Source organism: Mya arenaria, chromosome 16 (genome assembly GCF_026914265.1).
Source record: "Mya arenaria isolate MELC-2E11 chromosome 16, ASM2691426v1".
Classification (NCBI taxonomy): Eukaryota; Metazoa; Mollusca; class Bivalvia; order Myida; family Myidae; genus Mya; species Mya arenaria.
In genome coordinates, this window is record NC_069137.1 from 45,226,166 (window position 1) to 45,251,250 (window position 25,085).

Consider the following 25,085-nt stretch of genomic DNA (forward strand, 5'->3'; position numbering starts at 1 on the left):
TTCTTGTCATTGTTTGTTCAGCATTTTTAAACCCTAAGTTTCACTCAGTTGTTATAATTCAGTTTCACTCAGTTGTTATAATTAAGTTGTAACCAGTTACTGTTTCCAATCATACTAATACAATATAATAGTTCATTGTTGTTACTCAATTAAAATCATAACCATGGGGTATCAGAAACTTGAAACGTCACTAGTTTTAAACGTCACTAGACTGGTCAAATAACAACGACTAATTTTCGGGTTTGGCGAATGATTGGTAGGGTGCTTATTTTGGCGAAATTATAGAAGTGCTTTGAACGTGGGAATATTCGAAATCCCTTGCTGTTTTCAAAAAAACAAATAACACAGTGTTTTGAAGGAAGAGCCAACATGTCTGTGTGTAAAGTTTTATTGCAATAGCTATCTTGTGCCAAAAAAATATATAGGAAAAACCTATATTTTAATAATTAAGATCAGGAGGAGTGGACGTATTAAAAGAGCCCCTCTCAACAATTAAGGATAGTTTAGGGCATCTAACTGTCTTAAAATATAACAACAATAGCTGGCACATGTTCAGGGAGTGTGCAAAGTATGTGTGGAAGTTGACAGACCTGAAAAAAAACTGCGAAAACTGAAACTTAATGCTTAAGCCCAGTACTTAATTATTGCCTATCTGCATTTTTATTGGCTAAAAATGAAGGATGTATTTTTAATATTGATAAATTGTATGTTTTATTTGCATCTTCTATACATGAAATCCTGATTCAAAGATATTAATCCGTGTATGGTACGGCAGCTTTCGTCCTCAGTGACTCATAACACAGTTCAGCCAGACGAATGGCCTGTATGGTATCTCTCCTCGTGACTCGCAACTCCTCCTTTCCTGAAACAGGGGAAGGAACTGTTTGATAAAAGTAACACACCTCTTTTTTATATACACCCTGCTAGTATATATTTGTACATCAAACTGTCCAAAAGATTGCTTGTGATTATGTTATCATATGATAACGAGATACTCCTTTTCTTGAAACATGAAGGAAAGTATTAATTACCGGTTACATAACACTTACTTAGGTTTCACTCTACTATTTCATACTTCTATGTTTAGTTACACAATGTTAGCCCTGCATTCTGTTCGTATTTCACCTTTCCTGAAGGGAATCGAAATAATACTTTTTTAATTGTTATAAGCTATGTTAAAACGTTACAAACTTGTGGTTTATATTGTGTAATTTTCAAATGTAGTTTCCATGGAGTTTAATGTCTATACAATAAATATGAATACATCAGATTGCTTCATTTTAAACTAAAATTGCCACACTCTCCTTGGAGAAGATCCCCCCGCCGCCAAAAAAATAAATAAATAAACTAAGCCACATTTTTGCTTCTCCTCTTACGTTAAATATTGGATGTGATCTTGTCCAATACAATTTAAAATGTATGGATAATACATATTTGAATACTTTACTTAAAAGACAATGGTCATTTACTGCTGAAATTTAACCGTCGATGGACTATCTTTACCTTCTAGTACGTCAAGGAAGTGTTCCAGCTCGTTGGCGTATGCCTCCGGGTACCTGCGCATGAAGTTGGCCTCAGGAGCCGATTGTAACATCCCTTGGTTCGTACCGCTAACCACGTGGTTAGCTCCCCTGTTTTCTATGGAGAGCTGCATCTTTTCACAAAGAACCTAACGAACAAATGGGGAAATAATGTATCGGGGCTAAAAGGAAAAGGACCCCGCAACAACCCATACGGTTCACATGTTTCTGTGACTACTGTTTTACAGGTATGATGTACATTTAAGCATTGTTGAACTCGCACATATCAGAAAGTTGCGCCCATCTTTACTTCTATAAGGTACGTGCATGTCTGTAGGAAATATGCAAATTTTCAAGATAGAACAACCAATAAAAATTTACACGGAATTACCAAATGATTTGACATCGTCACACTCCGTAATAGTGATATGCCCAAATGTAAACATATATACTAGTAGTTAGATACAAATTAATCTCTTCTGAATTGTAAAACGCGTTTCAATATTCCACAATATAGTCAGCTTTAAATACGATAAAACTAAAAGGTATGATAACACAACAAAAGATTCCCCATGTTTCACGACATATAAATAAGTGTGTGTTATTGTTGTTAAATGATCTTTTTTAAGCAATAGCAAATGAGAAAATGTTATTGTTACTACGTTGTACCGTCACAACATAATTTCATATTGTGAAATCGTTTAAAAAGCATACCATGACTTATTAATATTAGTATATATATTATCTTGAAAAGTTGTTAGCAGGTTTAAGTTTAGTTTGTACATTTAAATCATTTGATTGGTTAATATCAATTATTGAATACAAGTTTGACAAATCACTGTTCATATTTTTATGTAAGCTGTTGTTGTGTCTAAATGGTAACATTATTGATATGCTGTAATATGCTACTCCCATTCAAACTATTGAAATATTAAGCCTTTTCCCATACTTAAAATAGAGACACCTTCAAATTGTTACTAATACACTACTGAAATAGTGGAACATATGCTTTTATACCTCAAGCCGTTGATCATAGCCAAAGGGACACCACCTCCCATTGTCTATCACAGAAATGGCGCCGTTTTCATACGTAACTACGACAACCACTTGATCGTTGTCGCTTGCCGCCTTTAGCTCATCTTTGTGGGCGTGGCCTTGTGCAAAGACGCTTGTCGGTCGGCTTCCTATGATCCAGCCTCCCATGTCAAGGTCATGGATGGTCGAGTCCCGGAAAATTCCGCCTAAAAATTCAATCGTGTGGAGAAACGTGCGTACATATGAATATAAGGAAAAACGCATGTCTTTCGCAAAATCCTCAAAATGTTCTTGATCTGCAATCGCTTAACATACTTGTACATCATTTACAACGTACACGGTATTGGTAATTTTAACAATGTTTTTTGAAGAACATCTGTCAACTGTCACCTAGATAGTGGCGTCTGATGTGTTTTTCCCAGAGGAAACTCCTGTTATAATATACTAATATTGAGGACAAAAACAGCTATACATATTAATGAGATTACTGATTGCATAAGCACATATGTAGTTTGTATTGTAAGCTGAGTTTGTGCTTATATAAAGTATTCTTAACGATTCGACAGATCCAGCACGCACTGTTTAGGTGTTTAAGTGTTTAGTGCAAATGTCTTTATATTAGCCATTAAGCATTCATGAGGACTTTGACTCTCGGTCCAGCCGATCCCAAGTAAAATATTTGCCCTTCGTGAACAAAACGCTTGTAAGATCCCCGCATAATGCTTCCGCACCCGGGGACATCCTAGGTGAGGAGGCCTATTTCCCCCCGCTATACCCGGTATACCCCAGGACCTTGGGACGTGGCTACATGACTGGTGCATAGCTCACCTGACGTTTTGACGTATTCTATAGGTGAGTGGCTAAAATCACGACTGGTAGCGTGGGCTACTTTTTGAGCTCTACGTCATCAATATATGTTTATTTAGTTCTAAATGACTTATTAAATTACACGAGGAAAGTGATTAATGTTTGTATCATCAAGTCTACGAGCACAAGTTGAAAGTCATATAGGAGAACGAGTTTTAAATTCAATGGCACATTTTACATGCACGTGTAACTACACAAACATGCTCATGTCGTGTTTTGCAATATTTCTTTTATCTTAAAAGAAATAACGCAATAATCTTTTCAATCATATTTTGTGCAAAATAAAGGCATTCTATAGATATCTGTACATTTATGGTAAAGAATTGTGCAGGTGTATGTCCAAAAATAGTAAAGAGCAATGCTATTTAAAGTTGTCTACCCATACACAGCGAATAACACTGTTGCTTAAATCAGTCGACCAATAAGTATTACGACTTATGCATAAAATGTTCCCAGATATATACAGTAAATGTTTATGCTGTTCAAGGCATTCGACGCATATAAGACACCTTACATATTAAAATATTTGGCACATACATACTAATGAATAATGTGTTTTAAGGTATGTAGTCAATACTTAGTTCGAAAAAATGCTATATGAAATATTCGACCCATTAAAAGTAAGAATCAGAGTGTTTCAATGTTTTCGGCCTTTATACCTAAGTATGCATTGTGTTTCTTTAAGCCTAATATTCCTTAGTATTATAGTGTGTTTAGTTAGAAGGGAAACATGTTATTTAAACTATATGACACAGCGGAGTTACAGCAAGTGTATTTGGCCTTTATACCTTAGAAAGTATTGGCAACGTTTATAAGTATTTGAGGTATAATGTTGTTTGATATACATGTAGTCTGCATAATTTAAGAGTAAATCAAGTAACTACATAATATAATCGACATACATGGGGAAAACAATGTCCATTACAATAATGATTATATTTTCAATTATTACGAGTCGGTTTACTTTAAGCCTTATTTAGTCATTTAGTTTATTTTCAATGTCATTTTAACCCAAGAAAAAATGGCGTTATGCCAACTATTGTATCAAGACGTCTATACAAAAAAGTATTGTTATCAGTCATGCTCAGTGCATTATTCAGCTATTCGGATATGCAAACAGTGTGAAATTCAATTAGTTATTAACATTGCTTTCCAAATGTAGGTGTTTCAAAGACGATGGAATGGTTTTATTGCCTTCAACAGGAGCTTCGCGGATTATGAGAAGGGATTTGGCTCATTGGATGGTGAATTTTGGACGGGTCAGTTCTTACGATAACGAAACCTTCCCACGTATTACAAACGATCATATGTAATATTCTTCGTTATTTATGTACTACACATCTGTATATCAAACAAAGCGTCTTTAATTGGTAAAATCTTGACATTATTCTCAGAAAGTTAACAGAAAATTAATAATGCCCGTTTACAAACACTAAATTTGATGTGAGGTTTTCAAATTGTATGCGTTACCTCACTTATATTAATTGAGTGGTTATGTTCGAATTAACTAAAACATCGAGTTCAGTTGCTTATTCATAAGGTATACTCTGTTCGAAGAATGGTTTATTTTGTGTTTACCGTACTGGCTATATTTTTCGTCTATTCGAGTATAGAAAACGGAACGCGTCATGTAAGTTGTTAGTTTAGATCTATTTTCTTAGATCATTGTTTGCAAGATAAAAGAGATAATTTTCACTTTCGCTTGTTTCGCTTGACAAATATTTCAATTTCCAGTTGAAAAAAACACATTGCCACACTATTCTGCCACTAAAGTATTAAGTTTAATTTTTTTTGAGGTGGAAATTTCTGTGATAAGTTTTGCTTTGTCGTAGGAAACAGATTACAGGTTTCTTTATCACAATTTAGGCACATCTTGCGAAGCATTAGTAATTATTCTTGTGTGAAAGACATTGACAATAGGCTGTGTCAATTGATAAGTTAATTACAATCTGGAAAAGATGTTTATGATGGTGAAAACAGCTAATCCATAAAACAATCATAATTATGGTTAACAAGAGGAGTTTTGCCTACAAACGAACAAATCAAAGAAAAATATGGCAATACTATCCTTTTAACTGCGCTACGCCAAAATTGGCAAAAATGCAGAGCACGTGCAGGCAGATTTCGTATAAAAGCGACAATAAATGTCGCATAGTGGTCTTTACAGCCTAACATCTGTGCAACAGTATAATTGTAATGTTCTTATCAATGTCCTATAGCACCCGGACACATGCCGCAACATTAAGTGAAATTTAAATTGTTCACAGGTCTGGGTCTTCTCCACTCGATGACAAGCAGGGCTAACATGACGTTACGGGTGGAAATGAGTTCACCAGACGGAATTACTGGATTCGACGAGTATGCGGGTTTTTATATTTCTCCACCAGAACGATACATCTTTAACGTTGATAGGAGGATCAACTCAGAAGGAAGTAGGTTACTCATTAAAGTTCTTAGGACGTAGTAAACAGTTTGGTAAAGTACGTCTGGAAACTATCATAGTAATGATATGCCTTTTAAATGGCTAAATACATGTGTTTATTCTTAAACCTGCGTAAGTATAAAATATTTTGGAATGCAGTTGAATTTGTTAAGACCAAACTTAATACCTCTAGAGATCTGCTTGTAATTGGTTAAGTTCTTTATTTAATTATTATACTGTTAATTAACTCTTAACCTTCTTTCTATTATTCATATTATACTGATAAAAATTGAGGTAAACCGGTATATTTGCAGTGTCCGATTCCTTTCTTCTCTCCGACAACGATAATGCCTGGAGTATTATCAACCAGCCGTTTTCAACATACGACAGGGACGTGGACAACAGCCCTAACAACTGTGCCCAACAGTTTGGTGGGGGCTTGTGGTACAATAAATGCATGCGCAATAACCTGAATGGACCGTACTCTAGTGTTGATTTTTATTACTTTTCCTTTAAAGATGCACTCTTACTCCCAAATAAGATTTATCACAATTAATAATATTTTTTTAATATTCCAAATAGGATGAATACATGTAAAAAAAATGGTTCTTATTAAGAATATCGAGTTAAATTTGAAAGAAATGAGCATTAAACACAGTATTTCTTCCTTATTCATCTATAGAAGACCACAGTAAATCTTTTAGCATTCACCAATCAAAAAATGAACATGATGCTTTTTTGCTTAACACAATCAACTAATACATGTAATTATGATAAGGAGAAAATATTTCTCCAATACTTTTCTCCTATTATTTAAATGATTTGTACGAATTTCTGGATACTAGGAATAATGATGGAGTAACGATTGAGTATTTAGTAGAAGATTTAACGAACTATTTAAAAATCAATGTCCTTTTGTACGCCGATGATACAATTATACTGGCCAGATCACAAAACGATTTTCAGAAATGCGTTAGCGATTTTAACGAATATTGTCAGCAGTTGAAGCTCGAGGTCAACATAAACAAAACAAAGGTCATGATATTTGGGGCGAACAGAAGATCGTGGAGACAGTATAGATTTACACTGAACAACGAAGAGCTAGAAATCGTTGATAACTATAAGTATTTAGGAATGGTATTTAGCCCAACTCGGAAATTTAATAAAGCCAAAGAACATTTAGCCCAACAAGCAAAAAAGGCTCTTCATTTCCTATACAGAAGAATTAATAAACTTGACTTACCAATTGATCTTCAACTTAAACTATTTGATCATACTATTGTTCCTATATTAACTTACTCTTGTGAAATCCTAGGATTTGAGAATACCGAAATTTATGAAAAAATTCATCTAGATTTTTTTAAGGAAAATAACAAATTCAAGGAAAAGTACACCTGCATATATGTTATATGGCGAGCTTGGCAGAGAACCGCTTAAAATTACAATTCAAAACAGAATGATTGCTTATTGGAGCAAATTAGTACTATTTGAGGACTTATATGCATCAATTGTTTACCGCTCGATGCGACAAAGTAACCTAAATTTTAAATGGCTTAATTATATAAAGTTTATTTTTGACTCAACTGGTAATTCAAATTTGTTTGAAAATCAAAAAAACGTAAATGTTAAGTTCACAAGTTATAGTATAACGAAAATATTAAAAGACCAGTACTTAAAATTTTGGCACGAAAAAATGAGATCGTCCAATAAAGGAATATTTTATAATAGCTTTAAGCAAACGATTACACAAGAGAAGTATTGAACTATCATTCCACTAAATCATGCTTTAAATTTATACAAACTTAGATCATGTAATTTTTAATTTCCTGTTGAAACTTTAACATGGCAAGGAATAGAATACGCGCGCAGGCGGTTTCCGCTCTGTCAGTCAGACATTGGCGACAGCTACCATTACATATTAACGTGCACAATTTTCCAGAATCAAAGAAAAATCTTCATTTCACGATATTATTGGCAGCATCCAAATATGATAAAATATAGCGAGCTCCTAAATACAAGTAATAAAAAAACTCTCGTTAATCTGTCAAAGTTCGCCAGATATTTGATGAACCACGTGAAATTTTAACAATTATTAATTACTCTACTTCTTCTTACCTCCAGGCTTATATTCCAAATCACGCAGCGATCATTATCTCTACAAAGTCCATTATTCATAACTAGTTAAATCTAAATAATCTCATATTAAATTTGTAGCAAGTCCAAGACCACTTACACCATTCATAAATATCTGCACGTGCTTTTTGTACCGTTAGCCAACGAAACGAGGCGAATTTCCATTCATAAAATATCCCGAGTTTAAGGGACTTGTTTTTACTACAGATCTGTTAGCAGATCAACGAGCAGTATACATGCCAAATTCTTAAGCTGTACAACTTTGTATTACATTGATTCCCTAAATCATGCCTGTTAGCGATTTGTCAATGTAATCGGTGGTAAAATTGCCTCAATTGTTATTTTCCGTCATGTTGTTTACCCAATTGCCTGTATATGTTATTACATGTCTGTTGTAACGATATGTTACCGTGACAAAATAAAAAAGTGTGTGTGTGTGTGTACGTGTGTGTGTGCGTGTGCGTGTGCGTTTGCGCTTATATCCTTTGGAGGTTAATCATATGAGTACACAGCAACCTTCCGAGGCACAATTTACTTCCGAGGTTAATTGTCCCGTTACCTCGGAAGTTTAAACCTCTGAACAGCGTTATAATGTTCACCAGACTCTCCTGGTTAAATATGAAGATTACCTCTAAATAACGTTGTATAGTGTGTCGTGTGTTTGAGTGTGCTTGCACACATTGACATACGAAAACAGGGCGTGGAAAAAGTTTAAAGTCGGGCATGCGCATTGGCTCTCCGTTTCGCTGCGCATGCCTAGTCCGCCCCCGCGGGCACCTGTTAAATTCGCGCATTGGGCATGCGCACTACCATCGACACCTCACGTGGTGTGGGAACAACATGGCGGTTGCCGAGGTAGGTTGTGTATTATCGATTCTAATGATGGCGGACAGTTTTTTCTGCTGTAGGATTTTTGCAAATTGGTTGGATTTTGAACTGTGTACGTATCAATTCTATTGTAATACCTTTTTATGGAAAGTAATGGATGTCGGAGAACACTTCAACATCGTTCTGTACCATTGTTTTAAGACTGTTTCGTACCACAGCACATGGCATTAGTCATTTTAGAATGACTACACATGGCACATACCTGTACTGTATAATGATATATCATATACTGGGTGAGTACCTAAATCGGAACACTTTCGGCAATATTTGTGAAATATTTTTAGTTAGACTTGCACTACAAGTTCGTGTACAACTACAAGTACAAAAACTTTCATCAGCATACTAGGATTCAAGACCAATTGAATTGGTTGATATAAATGGCATTTTTCAAGATACTACCAATCTGCATGAAAAGTACTTTATTAACCGCACAATCAAGGACTGCCATTTTCGTCCTCGGAGTACCTAAATATGGAACAGTTTTAATTTGTTATTCATTTTCATTTATTCTTTTAAAATTATTGCTCATTATTTTGTTTAAGTAAATTAATAATTTATGTTATTTACAGCTTGTCTTTTTTTGTCATTTTTGTCAGTAAAATTTGATGATTTCAGTAAAATACAGGCTGTACCAGTATGCTGTGATTATGGCAAGCATGAAGTCTTTCCCCCGCGTGCCATGTATTGACATTTGAACATGTATCTGAAGCAAGCGTCTTTATTGATTAAAATCGTACATAACCTGATCCCGATCGGAAAAACACTTTTATAATGGGTGTTCCATATTTAGGTACTCGCCCAGTATATACACTTTATAGTAAGGTTTTTAACGGTGTTTAGTACGTGCTTATGTGGTGGTTAAAGGAGATAATAGTGTGTGAAAACTGGCTCTCTCAATATCGAAAACATGCAACAGATGCGAGGTGCCTGATCATGCAGTTAGAACTCAAGAACTGACATTTTGTGGTTTACCAGTATGCAAGAATTAGCAGTCGTGAAAATTATACTTTTGAATTCTTATAGTTTTGCTTGGCATCAAATTTTTTAACAAGCACTGCTATTTAAAATTCAGAATTTGAGCAAGCCCGAAAGACATTTTACCAGTGCAGGGCTTCAGGGCTTGTGCTTATATTGACCACTATAATTATACATTGACAGATATATTTTACGATTTTTGATATGGCAAATCATTCACGCACAAGTTATTTTGTATCGAATGTGGGTAGTTATTCCGATTGCATCTATAAAATATCTTAAAAACAAGAAATATTACCAGATAATGTTACTTAAATAATAGTTCCGTACACAAAAAAAACAAATATCCAACAAATTATTATGAGTTTGATGCATGTTTCTTCATTTCATACTGTCAAAACATAACAATAATGAATATACAATACATGAATGACACCTGCAAGGCTGCGGTTCACAGTTTAACAACAATTGGAACACTTCAGCCATGGCCGAGTTGTAACGATTGTATATAAGAGGTCTTTCTCGAAGCTTGCCGAAGATGGTCAAGTTTTAAGCTTGGTACAATTATTGTCTGTGTCGGTCAAGTTTCGTTTTGTTGGAAAGGTAAATCCTTTGTTTTAATGCATCTAATGCTTGTTTTGTGCAAAATATCTTTGCACTTGCACAGTAAAATATGAATATAAACCTTTATTATCTATTTCAAACCTAAAATGCTTCTCTAAATACAATTTCAATATTTTTCAAAACCCCCCTGTTTTTGCACAAACCCGTATACAAGTTATGGATCGGAAGAATCCCATATAACATGTCTATTATTTTAGACTAGGCAAGAATCTGCATGTGCAGCCACAATCGATGCAGTATGATTTGTATATATATACATTGACAACACGAACATCAACAGAATAAATGCCCCAGATTTGAGTAAAACAAAAATTAATATCAATTTATTTCCTAAATCATGGTCTTAAATGTGCGGCAACATGTGCATGTTGTTTAAGTCAGAAGTCATTTTTACAGTCATTGTTGGAGTACGATTTATTAAAGTTCTATTGCATAACTGATCTGATTAAATTTATTGCCTTTCCTTTTAAAAAGGATGAATTCAGGTGTGAAATATAGAATATAAGTATATTATTATATTATTGCATAATACTAATACAGTTAAATGGAAACTATAAGCTTTCACCGATCTTTATCGTAATGTGAAAGAAAAAGTAAGATGTTAAAAGGCTGCCGAACCATGTTTTCAAATTTGTCTTTCTGTTAATCTTTGAAATTTAAATGGCTGTAACACAATTGTTTATTTTCAAAAAAAAACGATCCTATTATTGATTGTAAAAAGACCCATCCATTTCAGAAGATGTCGAAATATCGGAAGAATGAGAGCATGTGTTTCTTTTTCATATTTTCCACAGCAGTGGTCGAAATTAGCACAAGCCTGCAAGCCCTGCACTGGTAAAATGTCTTCCAGGCTTGCTCAAATTCTGAATTTTATATAGCAGGGCTTGTTCAAAAACATGATTCCATGCAATAGTATAAGAATTCGGGCTTGTTCATCCGAAAGTCTAATTTCAATGACTGCCACAGTAATAGCAGATCGAGATAGGACTCAGTACACATCCATGTACTCCTCATTTCTTTTGGAACTTTCAGGCCTTATGATATATGGATTTTGTCCAAGTGGCCTTTGGTTAAAAATGCTATTTCACAGACTGACTTCAGAAAACCTTCATTAGTAACTTTTGCCCGTTTTTTTTTAAATCCATGCTGTTTTGACAACATCTAGTTAATATGTTTATGGGGAAAGTAGATTCACAAAATTATTTAGACTACATTGATTCATTATGACTTACTTATTTGATAATGAGATAAGCTTGGGTCTAATTATGTAAACACATTGTCTGCTCATAAAGCACCAATCACACAGGGCAGTATTGGGAGCTATGCTAAAAAGCCTAGATGAAACACTTTGATACACAGCATTGATTAAGCATGTCATTTGTGTAAACCCAGATGGTCATGTCATTAACTGGCCGAGAAGTAAGTGGATTGAATAGTGGCTGTTTACATCAGACTGTTGTTGATATGTTGTCATTGTTCCAGCCTCATTTTATTGCAATTGCAGATGTTTTTGGCCAGAATCAACGCCCTTGCAGAAAAAAAAGCCAACCAAAACTACCTTCAGACAAACACGGCTGAAATTGAGCTGAATTTGTGCTATATGCAGTATATCGATCAATACATAGGTATGATTTTGTCGTGATACATTAGCAGCATATTTGTGGACTTAGTCAGGGAATTGAATTTAGAAAAAAATACTGCTCACCCCTTTGTGTTTGTTAGAAAAATGTATGTACTTAAAAACAACAACAATGTTTTCTGTGTCATAATCAAAGCATAAGGTTTGTAAAAACAAAAAATGTTTTGAGTAGGTCTGATATGCAGTCTGCACAAAATATCTTGCCGATGTTCTCATCATTTTCTGTATTGAAGTCTAATTCTAGGTGGAGTTTCGTCTCCCATTGAGTAACAGTTTCTTTGGACAGTTTGTTAATTTTGGCTGCTATGTCGGATTAGTTTGATCATCACCATCGGCCTTCGTAGATATTAAATATCAATGCATAAAAAACTTTAAAAATATTATTGCTTGTCATGATGATGGACTGTGCCTCAAAATTGATATAAGTCAAATACTGCCGTCTAGAATCTGAGCACGAAATAACAGTCTACAACGTGTGAGTTGTGTATACGTCATCATTTTGTGTGTTTACAAGAAATGGAAGTAAACAAATTGAAAGTTGTTCTTTTTCAAGAGTTTTCACTTGCATTTTTATACCCCCGACAAACGAAGTTTGAAGGGAGTATATTGGAGTCACCCTGTGGTCGGTTTGTTGGTCGGTCCTTTGCAATTTACCTTGTCTGGAGTATAACTTAAAAACTACTTGATTTATAAATATTGCCCTTTATTTGTTTTTTTTTGCTGTCAATTTTTTTGTCTTTGTTTTTTTTTTTGGAGGTAAACTATACATTGCAAAAAGGAGACTCTAGACAAGTACACTTTTGATAGGCCAAAAAAGAACACTTTTTTAACATTCCATCTAGAAAAAGCAATCAAAGTAAATGTGAATTTAAAATTTGGTGGCATGGCACAATATTTATCTCAGGTTTTACGATAAGTATCTCTTCTCCTTAAAGTCCCCCCACTTCTCCCTAATTTGACTGGTGGGAGAAGTGACTTCTCCCCAAAAATTCAGCCTTGTGAGAGCCCTGGTGATAACAACCCGAGATGGTAAAGAAAGTGTCTGAAGTGAAAATGAACAAGAAAGAAGAATTAAGAGCAATCGGTCGGGATATTACTACAATGTGTGCATGAACATGCATGTACTTTGATATCAATACAATGCATTTTTTTCCCATTTAAGAAAGCACCATGTTTTGGGCCCACCCTGCCCTTTTTAATTCCTGGCTAAAACACTATTTACTGGTTCCAGGTAATGGAGTGTTTGCTAGGCAAGAGCTCTTGAAGGGGCAGTTTATTCTCGAGTACAGAGGAGAACTATGTAAACAGCAGTCTGATGGTGATGAAATGTTCAAATACCATTTCAGACATAACAACAAGGAATACTGGTATGTATATATAGTTTTTGTGTAAGCTATAATTTTTGTAGTAATAAATTGCTATTTATTTTCTTTATACACTACTTTTTTAGCTTGTCTTTTTGTCCATTGATAAAGTCTGGATAGTGTGATGGCCTTGTGGTCGTACCAAAACTCTCTCTCAGATTACATGGTTACAGTTAAGTTTTGTTTTGTAAAACTATGCATTGACATAATATCTTGTCGTGTCTGGGCGGTAATTTTGGGTTAAAATTCAGCGCTATTCCCAGTGCAAAAAACATACATTTTCCCCATGACTGGAAAATATGTGTGGTTTATATTAAGAAAACAATATTAAGCAATGTCGGGTGCATTCTCCAAACAAAAAAACATTATCAAAGTCAATAGTTTTCTTGGTTTCAATATTTTAAACTGAAGCATTGTTGTTCACAAAATAAAAAAAATCTAATGACACCCAAAGTGGTGAAAAAAACACATAGGAACATTAAACACATAGGGACATTTGTCATAATACATTTCCTTTCTTTGTAGTAATGTTATGTTTCAATTGTTTTAATAGCATCGATGCCTCAAAAGACACGTGTCTGGCATGCATGGTCAACGACTTGGACCGATACACAAAGCCTAATTGCAAAATGGTTAAAGTTGTTGATGACAGACATCAACCAAGACTCTGTCTGTATGATCAGCAAAGACACTGAATTGAGGTACGATTATGGTGTTGCTGATGTACCTTGGAGAAAGCGAAAGGTAAATAAAATGTTTTAATTTTCTCTTCTTTTTAATTGAAGTCAAAATACTGAATGCATTGTACTCAAACTCTGTTGGATGTTAAATAAAGTCTGACGGGTATTGCTTCTCACTTGGGTAAAATTTGTATTATTGATTTCCCCTATTGATACCCCAATTTGGTGTGAGCTTTATGACGTCACAAATTTTAATAATAGACCATCATACAACCTCAACCTCTAGTTTCGTTAAGTGTTGAATTATTTCTTTCATTGCTTGTTTTTATGAATTATTCCCTTTAAAACCTATAAAAACTTACGGATATACTACTATTTTGTCTTGATTGAAATGTATGTTATAATTTATTACATAGCCTATGGTGTAGATACAGACATGACTTAATCAATAATTGAATTCCTTGTAAATGAGATTGTTTTATTAGCAAGGTGCACACAATCAAAGCTATTTCATTCAAATGGACTTAACTTGAATCCGGACAACTATCGGCAACTTTATGATAGTAAGTTGAATCATAATGTTGACATCAATGTCTCTGCATTTACAAACTTGTATACCATATTTTGCAGAAAAATGATGTCAAGCCTGTGGTTTTTGAACAATTCAGTAATATCGAGATGTTCCTTGTTAATTGTTTTTGTTATTTGCATGGTTTTTTTGAATATGCAAAAGTGAGAACTACATATTCAGTGTACATGAAAAGTCTTTTAGCGTTCAAAAATATTGATTATTAAAACAATTGGTACTTACTGTTTCTAAGAAGCGTGTACATGGGATTTAATGTTTAATAAAAAAAAATCATATTGCCTTAAAAAATTTAAAGCAAACAATTCTTTTTGTATTATTAAATACAGAGAGACAATTTTTTTCTGTCGTAGTTCGAATTTACACATGACATATGATATATAAAAGCCTGGCAATGTCATGTTCTCTGACTCATTTCATGTACACTGTATTTGCCTTACATTATTTTATTTTCCAACTTCATCTAAAAGTTATATGACTTAATTTTCCGCCCCACCATTTGAATATTCATAATTTTGTTCTCCATTTGAACAAGATTACGGAAAGCCCTGTCCTACTATTGCCGTAAAAATCCACAAAGTAATAAAAAAAATCTCAATAGTTTTTTTACTTTTTCAGTCTGTGTCTTGTTTTTTTGTTTGTTAGAATTTTGTGTTTAAAAGTTGTTCATCAGAACGTTTGTGGGAATCTTAAAACTGTTGAAATGAATAGTTTTTTCTAGGGATGCAAACGAATGGCAAAATTGATATTCGAATATTCGGTAATTCTTTTGATCGAATATTCGAATATTCGATCACAGGCAAGATTGTCTAAAAACTTCTATATTGCATCGATCATTTGCGTTCCAAATAATGACTTCCGGTATGACATTTGCCGAATAATTTTATTGATGTCGGATTGTATGACGTCGTGTAATACGTGTAGTGGCTTTATTGTGCAATTTCAAAATAACTTTGCATATGTTATCTAGAATTATACTAGTATGTCATATTGTTTCATTACAAAAACTACATCGATATATCAAAAGTCAAGGTCATGGCATCTTCACCGTTGCAAACGGTCTGGTTTCCGTCGACTTGTTATTATTTTGTACCCGTCTTTCGTTTGTTACTTGTTTTTGCACTAGGATGTTTTCCTTTCACATGATTCCATAGATTTGTGGTAGTTCCCAAGTACGTAAGACTAACACTGCACAACTTGCACGACACTGTTTTCTTGTCTACAGACCGTGTGAAATAATTCCAAACTTCAGATGAAGCAGGCATTTTGTCGATTATTTTGTTTACGTGTATTTGTTATATTTATTTCCGAACAGTTCGAGAGAGCTTATTCACAAGGAATGATGGACATCAAATTTTATGCGCATTATATTCAGTGCGATTTTAGCTACATTGCTCAGTTTAATTGACATACAAAAGAAATATTTTGTGTTATTGCTGACATGACGAACCCTTAATTGGCATCGTTTAAAATAGGTTCCAATCCCCTTTCAACTTTATTTATTTCATTGCCGCTAATTGGCAGGGGACGGCACACGTAAAATTATTTGTTTATTTCGCCATGATGATGGGCCTTAATTGACACTTGACGCGCCACTGTGTATTGTCTAGATGCTCGCGCCTCGATAATTGGTGACATGCGTGGGTGTATTGACGAAACGAGGGTAAATTAGAGCGTTTTAATCTTTAAATATAAATGTTAAATAAATGTTCAAGATGGAACAAAATTTAGAAAAAAAGTAAAAAATAAACGAATATTCGAATACCGATTTTAATATTCGAATACCATTCTTTTGATCGAATATTCGAATATTCGTTTGCATCCCTTGTTTTTTCCATAATTAATTCATTATGTGATTGGCCTTTGTCAAGACCACACAATCATCTATACTGCAGTTCATCATTATGTAAAATTACCTCCAGCTCATTTATCCTAAGTGTGTTAGAATTGTACCTCAGAAGGTTTGTCATAATTTAAAATTGTAAAATGATTTTATGGCGCTTGATATACATGGTTGTGTGCTGAAGACAGATACTTTTATGATATCTCATAAATGATTATGAATCCCAATTGGGCTAATTAAAATCATCCGTGTGTCCTTTGTCCCTCCCAGTTGTGTCTGGACTGTTATGAAGTCATCTATGGACTGATTTTAAAATACTTTTGCAAATGTGTTATGCATACAAAGACGTCATGTTGTGTGCAAGGCCAATGTCCTTACCTCCAAGGTCAAAATTACACTATATAACCCGGACTGTATCCTCTTCATGTATAGACAGTTCTCAAAGTAATTTGCTGTTTTGCATACAAAGATGACATTCCACTTGCAGGACCCGTGTCCCTACCTCAAAGGTCACACTTATGGTTTGATTTCTATGGAATGCTGCGTTTAATGACATAGAGTATATCTGTTCATGTCCGAACTGTATCTTTCACATGTATGGAAATTTTGAAATTATTTGGCACACATGTTTAGTATACTTTAGGCATGTGTTACGTGCAAGGTTTGTGTTCTTACCTCCAGGGTCAAAGTCACACTTTGTGTTTGATCATTATAGATTGTTCAATATACATACCGTACATTGAGTATAGGTGGTCATATCCAGGCTGTAACCTTTTGATGTTTGGACAGATTTTAAAATAACTTTGCACATCTGTAAACCACATAAAGACAGCCTTTAAGACCTGTTTCCCTTTGTAAAAGATCCAGGTCACACTTGTCTATGTTTTATTACCTCACAAAGTATGCCAAAAGTTTTTAAATAATGGTGTGTTGCTGTGTGATAAATGACTGTATATAACTTTTTAAAATTTTAAAATGACCTTGCAACTCCTGAAACCCTGTCTTTGAACATAAGACAAATACTTCTCATGGCATTGTGACATGGCAGATGTGCGCATGGTATAGAATTTTGATACATTTCAGATGCTGTTAAAGATGGTCATACAGCTGCAGATACTACAGAGGTCACAGAAACATCTGAAGATGCCCTCGGTGAATCAGCAGAAGTCTTGGAACATGCTTATCATGGTAAACTTGAGTGCTATTTAGTTCATACTAATTGATTTAAGCCTGATTGTGTAAAAGCTAACAGCTTATTTTAAACACACTCCAGTCGGTTTTCTTGGTCAAACTCACCAGTACTGAGTGTAAATATGAGAGGAAACTAGAACATTTTCCTCACTGGGGATCAAACCTAGCACCTCTTGGCTGCGAGGCGGACACTATAACTCTGAGCCATCCTTACATTAATTGTGTTTATGATCTGAAACAGGTACATACATGTTTCTGTTGCATCTAGACAAGCATCGACTTTAAAGTACCTCATGATGTATGCTAAAAGTTTGTAATGAATTGTGTGTGTGTTGGAGTCAAACCTCAGAAAGTTTGTTAAGCTTAATTCAGTAAAACTTATGCTTGTTCTCAATCAACAGATTTATTCAGTCTGGGTTATTTAATCACTCATTGGGTGTCACCTTGGGGGACATTGTTTCTCGGAATGACAAACACATGTTGATTTATACATCTAGATCTTGTATGTTCGTAATTTGGCGATGTAAGCATCTAGTTAGTTAATAATTGCTTGTGTTATTTTTGTACCTGAATACCAGTATATATGTGTGAAGCTTTTAGCTTTAATGAGTTTGTAACAGAATACAATCAACTCAACTGTGTGTTTCAGATGCTGTAGGGAACAGTGGGACAGTTGCCCCATCCACAGTTGCCCCATCCACAGTTGTCTCTGAACATGCTGAAGGGCCGCCTCAAGGTAAATTGAATACAAAAACCAAGTTTCTTTACATAGTTATTTCTCACTGGTGACCACAATCTGTTGATGTTAATTACTTAAGACTATTTTTCTGTGATGAGGTACCTCATAAAGTAGACATAATGCTTGTAAAGATGAACATGGAATATGTGTGTGTGTGTGTGTGTGCTTACAAATGTTAGATATCTTGTCATCTATTAAAATCAGGCTTATTATACTCTTTAACATGTATTTGGACAAAGTATGCGTAAAAATATTGGTGAAATGTGTGTGTTGAAATGAAGAACCTCTGTGTGAATTGGGTCATCTTGTGTCGGAAAACTTAATTGTTAGGTCACATAAGAAATAGCCTATTTATACCGTCTTAACCATTTTTTTTACCTTTCTTAAACATGGTGAGATTGCTTCCCTGTACAAATTCTTGGACAACTCTTATACTTGTTTAACATAATTGAATTGATCATCAGATTGGCAGATGTTTAAACCATACAGATGTAATTCAATCATACTTCATTTGAAAGTTTTCAAAAGACATATTTCTATGTTTTATTACCTCACAGAATATGCCAACAGCTTTAAACTAATGGTGTGTTACTGTTTGTCAAAATTGTAGCTCTGAGTGCTTGTATGGTAACTTAAAACTAAACTTGCATCTCCTGAAACCTATGTTTGTGAACATAAGACAAATACTTTACTATCTCAAAGCATTGTGACATGGCAGATGTGCGCGTGGTATAGAATTTTGATACATTTCAGATGCTGTTAAAGATGGTCATACAGCTGCAGATACTACAGAGGTCACAGAAACATCTGAAGATGCCCTCGGTGAATCAGCAGAAGTCTTGGAACATGCTTATCATGGTAAACTTGAGTGCTCATTAGTTTATACTACTTTATTTAAGCCTGATTGTGTAAAGCTAACAGCTTATTTTAAACACACTCCAGTCGGTTTCCTTAGTCAAATTCAGTACTAAGACAGTGTACATATGAGTGGAAACTAGAACATTTTCTGAGCGGGAATCAAACCTAGTGCTCACCTCTTGGTTGTGAGGAGGACACTCTAACTCTGAGCCATCCTGACATTAATTGAGCTTATGACTGAAACAGGTACATTCTTTTTTTTGTTGCACCTAGACCAGCACAGTCTTTAAAGTACCTCATGATGTATACTAAAAGTTTGTAATGAAATGTGTGTGTTGAAGTTAAACCTCAGAATGTTTTTTAAGCTTTATTTAGTAAAACTTAATCTTGTTCTTAAATTATTAGATTCATAGAGTCTGGGTTATTTTTTCACTTATTTGGTGTCACCTCAGGGACATTATTTCTCAGAACAACAAACAATTGTTGATTTATACATCCAGATATTGTATGTTTGTTATTTAGTGATCATACACTGATGTAAGCATCTAGTTAGTTTATAATTGCATGTGTTATTTTCATCCCCCCCCCCCCCCCCCCCCCCCCCCCCGTCCGTCCGTCCGTCTCCGTAACTTTCCCTTGTATGGACAGATTTTAAAATAACTTGCCACATGTGTTCCACATACCAAGACGACGTGTGGCTTGCAAGACTCGTGTCCCTACCTCAAAGGTCAAGGTCACACTTAGTGTTTATTCACGATGGAGTGCTGCATATAAGGACATAGAGTATAGGTTGACGTGTTCGGGCTGTAACTTTCTCTTGTATGGACAGATTTTAAAATAACTTGTCACATGTGTTCCACATACCAAGACGACGTGTCGCGTGCAAGACCCGTGTCCCTACCTCAAAGGTCAAGGTCACACTTAGTGTTAATTCACAATGGAGTGCTGCATATAAGGACATAGAGTATAGGTTGTCGTGTCAGGGCTGTTACTTTCCCTTGTATGGACAGATTTTAAAATCACTTGCTACATTTGTTCCACATACGAAGACGGCGTGTCGTGTGCAAGACCCGTGTCCCTACCTCTAAGGTGAAAGATACACAAGTGTTTATTCACAAGGGAATTCTGAATATAAGGACATAACAGTGTAGGTTGTCAAGTATGGGTGGTATTTTTTTATGTTCAGAGGCAATTTAAAATAACTTGCCATATGTATTTGACACGTAAAGGCAAGATCAACTTTTCATGTACTGACCTTGTTCGTAGGTCAATGTCACATTCGGGGGCATTCGTCACATACTGTGACAGCTCTTGTTTATACCTGAATACCAGTATAATTTTGTGAAGTTTTAAGCTTTAATGAGTTTGTAACAGTTTACATTCAACTTAAATTTGTGTTTCAGATGCTGTAGAAATCAGAGGGATAGTTTACCATCCACAGTTGTCTCTGAACATGCTGAAGGGCCGCCTCAAGGTAAATTGAATACGAAACCAACTTTCTTTGAGTAATTATTTGTCGCTGGTGATCACAGTCTGTTGATGTTCATAACTTAAAGACTTTTTCTGTCAAAAGGTACCTCATAAAGTAGACACAATGCTTACTAAGATATACCTCGGAATGTGTGTGTTTGTTGTGTGTGTGTGTGTGTGTTCCTTACAAAATGTTATAAATTTTAAAATACCATCAGTTATACTGCAGTTTGATTACCTCACAAAGTATGCTAAAAGCTTCTCAAGATTTGTGTATTGCTCTCTTGTTGTGTGTTCAACTTGTACCTCAAAATGTTTGTATGTAACTTAAAATTGATTTTAGGACATCTGACATATGTTGGTGTATGCATGTCTGTTTTTCAAAGAAAATATCACCATGGTGCCTGGTCAGCGGGGGAGTGAAAAATCTTCAAATAAAGTCACAACTCTTTGGGCAATCATGGCCCTCTTGTTAAAATATTAGCATATTTTCTTGGTTGAAACATTGATAATCATTTCATAATGAACAAAGGGAATGAAAACCAGGCAATATCTGAAGAGAATGATGAAGTTGATTCTGTAAAAGTGAAATGACCATGGAGAAAAAATAATGGAATTCAAGATCGAGATTAAATGTATAAGGTAACCGGAAAGGTCTTGTTTCCTTCACCGGTCAAACCTGAATGTGTCTGTTTTAAAAGCTTGTCAGAAAGACATACATCATTACATGTATCCCTGATACAGAATGAACCCACAACTGTTTGAGTGAAATACCTGCACATAGACTAGATAATTAACCTTGCTCTCAAGGAATCTTGTTTTGTCATTTCATTTTATTGATTAAGGATGTGTTCAGTGCACTTATTATGAATAATGTTAGTTTCTTTCATGTACTACTATAAACAATAAAAACATTGGTGACTGCTTCGCCAATGGAAAAGGCTACAACAGACACCTTTCCATGGAGTTGTGAAACACTTCTACATCAGCTATAGGTGACTTGTGCTAAACTTTACCTATCCGGTATATAAAACAATGTTATGTACCGTAAGCATACTTAGTAATCTTAAGCAATTGTTTGCAGGACATGTTTTTCTATTTTTGTACATGTTTTTTTTGCAGCAATGTTCAAGATTTGACCCAGGAGCAGCTACAGTATTATGGTTGATCAGAGTGAGAGGCATCTGCGGAAAATATTTGGAGGATATATTCTCTGCGAGAGACATATTGCATTCAAGCAGGAAGGAAGAAGCAAAAGTAAGGCATTTATGAGCTCAAACAATTTCAGGAATAAATGCACTGTACTTTTATGGGTAATGTATGAACTTTAGGCCACACCAAATATTTATTTATTTGTTCGATTGTGACCAAGAAAAGTTGAAGCAAGGAGCGGGAGCAACAAAATTCATATTTCCCATTTCTTTCACAACCAGGAGTTGACAAAGCTGATTTTTTTTAATTGTATAATGCCATAAATACATTCTTGAATTTTCCCTCCTAAATACAAGTTAAAATAAAGAACAAACAACACAAAAAGTATGCACATTATTATTCCTTGTATTTTAATATCTTTTACACCCAAACACCAGTAGAGTAAAATAACTTTTTGCATTAAAACCTTATCTTTTGAATGAGGAAACCAGAATTCTTATACTTCTGCTTGGCAATACAATTTTAAACAAGCCCTGCTGTATAAAACCCAGGATCTAAGCCAGCCCGGAACGTATTTTACGAGTGCGGCGCTTGTAGGCTTGTGCTAATTTCAACCACAAGTGAACAATATGCTTGGTCCAAAATGGTCAGCAAACAGTACCATTAACCCTACAGAATTATCAGGAGCTCTGCACTTGTAATTTAACTTTTTATGGTATTCTGCATCATAATGTTGTTTGGAAATATGGTTTTCATTATTCAACAATATTTATATATAGAGAGAGATTTCCAAAATTACTAGAAAACTGGCGCCAGTTTTTTAGAATGACTATTTAATGCTATTACAGTTCTGTTTGCCCATGACTTCAACCCAACCCTCTATAACACAGGTATATAATATAGACTGAACCGAGAATGTTGCAGTTTGAAACACTTTCAATGCATTTCAGATGCTGTTAAGACGATTATACAGTTGCAGAAACAACAGAGATCTCAGAACCATCTCAAGATGCTCTTGGTGCATCAACAGAAGATCAGAAGTGGACCATGCTTATCTTGGTAAACTGCAGGCTTAATTGAGCATTTTATCTGTAAATAGGTACATACTTTTTTGTTGCACCTAGACATGCATTGACTTTAGTACCTCATGATGTATGCTAAAAGTGTGTAATGAATTGTGTGTGTTGAAGTTTAACCGCAGATGTTTGTTCACCTTGATTTATTGTTGCCCAAAATGACAACACTTCTTGATTAATACATTTAGATCTAATAATTTTTGTAACATTTATAATTTATGTATCCAGTAAGTTAATAATTGCATGTGTTAATTTTGTACCTGAATACAAGTAAGCTTTCATAATATTGTAGCAGTTGACATTCAACTTAACTGTGTGTTTCAGATGCTACAGGGAACAATGGTACAGTTGCCCCATCCACTGTCATCTCTGAACATGCTGAAGGGCTGCCTGAAGGTAAATTCATGTTTGTATGTTGCTTGCAGATGTAGACTTATCTTGTTTCTCATTAAAAGTGTTCGCTTAAAAATAAGAGTTTTATTTATGATCCAATAGCTTTGCAGCAATGTTGCTGTCTGTTATATAGACAAAGTATGCTTCCAGTTACTGATGAAATGTGGGTGTTGAAATGAAGCACCTCAGTGTGCACTGGGTCATCTTTTGTCGAAAAACTAACTTGTTAGGTCACTTAAAAAAGCCCTGTTATACTCAAGAGACCATTTTGGCACTGTCTTGATAAATCTGGTCATAATGTTTTCCTTGACAAAATCTTGGACAAATTTGATACTTGTTTTCCATAATTGTATTAATCCTGAGATTGACCATTGTTTAGACAACACAGCTCAAATGCAATCATATTTGTTTTAAAGGCTTTCTAAAGACAAGTCTCTATGAGTTTTTTTACCTCCTAAAGTATGCAAAAAGCTTTCTAAAATTGGTGTGTTGCTGTTTGTAAAAATTCTACCTCTGAATGCTTGTATACAACTTAAAGTTGTGTACATGAGGCAAATATTTTATATCTCACAAATGATGTTGCAATCATGAAATGTTATACATTTTTGCCGATTTTGTGATTTTTTAATCCACTTGTGGAATGGTGAGACCAACATTCACATGATCATTTAGAGTTTCAAGCTCTAGTTCCAATTTCCTCAAACCAGTTTGCACATATCTTCGAACTCTTCTGTTGCTCATAACATTGGTAGTTATATATATGATTTAAAGTGTAACGATATTCCTGGCTTGGTGATTTATTCATGTTATTTAACCTTTATCTTTTGTCCAGCTTAAATCCTCTCTTGCATTTCAGCCAGGAACTTTCAGCGTTTAACAGAGGAGCAAGGCCAACTCCTAAGAAAATGTCGAAGTGTTCAACATTACTATGAGACGGGAACTGAAGATGATAGACTGTATTAATTCAATCAAAAGCCACAAGTGTTTGAATTCTCTGAAGTGGAATTAAATAAAAAACACATTACACAGTTGGATAACGACAGATTGCACACTGAAACAATAATAAGTGTTCAAAGTGCTAGTACATCTTGTACATAGTGTCAAGGTGTCCAAGCATGTCTCTGTAAGCCAATGGTTCACTGCATATGAGGTTAATTTATATCTTACAGTGGATTGCAGCAAAAGGCCAGAGGAAAATATGTTTTGATACTCGTCCGTATTTTGAAGAAGAAAAATGGGGCTGAATGGCATGTTTATTTTTTTTTTGACGGGCGGGCTGGGATGAGAATCTAAAATATTTTTTCTCTGGCTTAAGGCTTTATTCTTAGTATGTATCTATTATTTCATCATGATGAAGTCATCGTTACTATTCTACATTGTTAAAAATTAGATTCAATCATTTTTAGATTTCCGGAGGTTTTGAAGAGCATATTTTTAACAGCCAATGGGATCATAAGCACATTTCGAGTGTTACATGACCCAGCCTTTTTATCAAAAGTTGCTCAGAGTTCATTTTTGCGTGTCAGAGTAAAAGGCCTTGGAAACTTCAAAATGGCTGAAAAGGCTTGTCCAAGCACTTTATTTTCGCTTGCACTGTTTATCATCTAGGTTAATAAATAAATTTCAGTTG

General features: G+C 34.8%; 2 protein-coding genes across 2 annotated transcripts; one reads left to right on the plus strand and one right to left on the minus strand.

Moving 5' to 3' along the window:
* Positions 1-752: 752 nt before the first annotated feature.
* On the minus strand, positions 753-3,630 carry LOC128221706 (inositol 2-dehydrogenase-like). Its single transcript, XM_052930307.1, has 5 exons — positions 3,623-3,630; positions 3,384-3,454; positions 2,538-2,761; positions 1,504-1,669; positions 753-862 (listed from the first exon to the last, which is right to left on the minus strand). Exons 1-5 carry the CDS (start codon positions 3,628-3,630, stop codon positions 753-755), a joined length of 579 nt encoding a protein of 192 aa, XP_052786267.1.
* Positions 3,631-5,727: 2,097 nt separating this feature from the next.
* LOC128221707 (uncharacterized) lies at positions 5,728-24,719 on the plus strand. The gene is made up of 14 exons (XM_052930308.1): positions 5,728-5,854; positions 6,159-6,288; positions 11,947-12,089; positions 13,335-13,470; positions 14,021-14,136; positions 14,633-14,710; positions 17,660-17,764; positions 18,417-18,503; positions 19,260-19,364; positions 20,768-20,838; positions 21,957-22,091; positions 22,937-23,045; positions 23,387-23,458; positions 24,312-24,719. The coding sequence occupies exons 1-14, from the start codon at positions 5,728-5,730 to the stop codon at positions 24,416-24,418; spliced, it is 1,521 nt and encodes a 506-aa protein (XP_052786268.1). The 3' UTR covers positions 24,419-24,719.
* Positions 24,720-25,085: the final 366 nt, after the last annotated feature.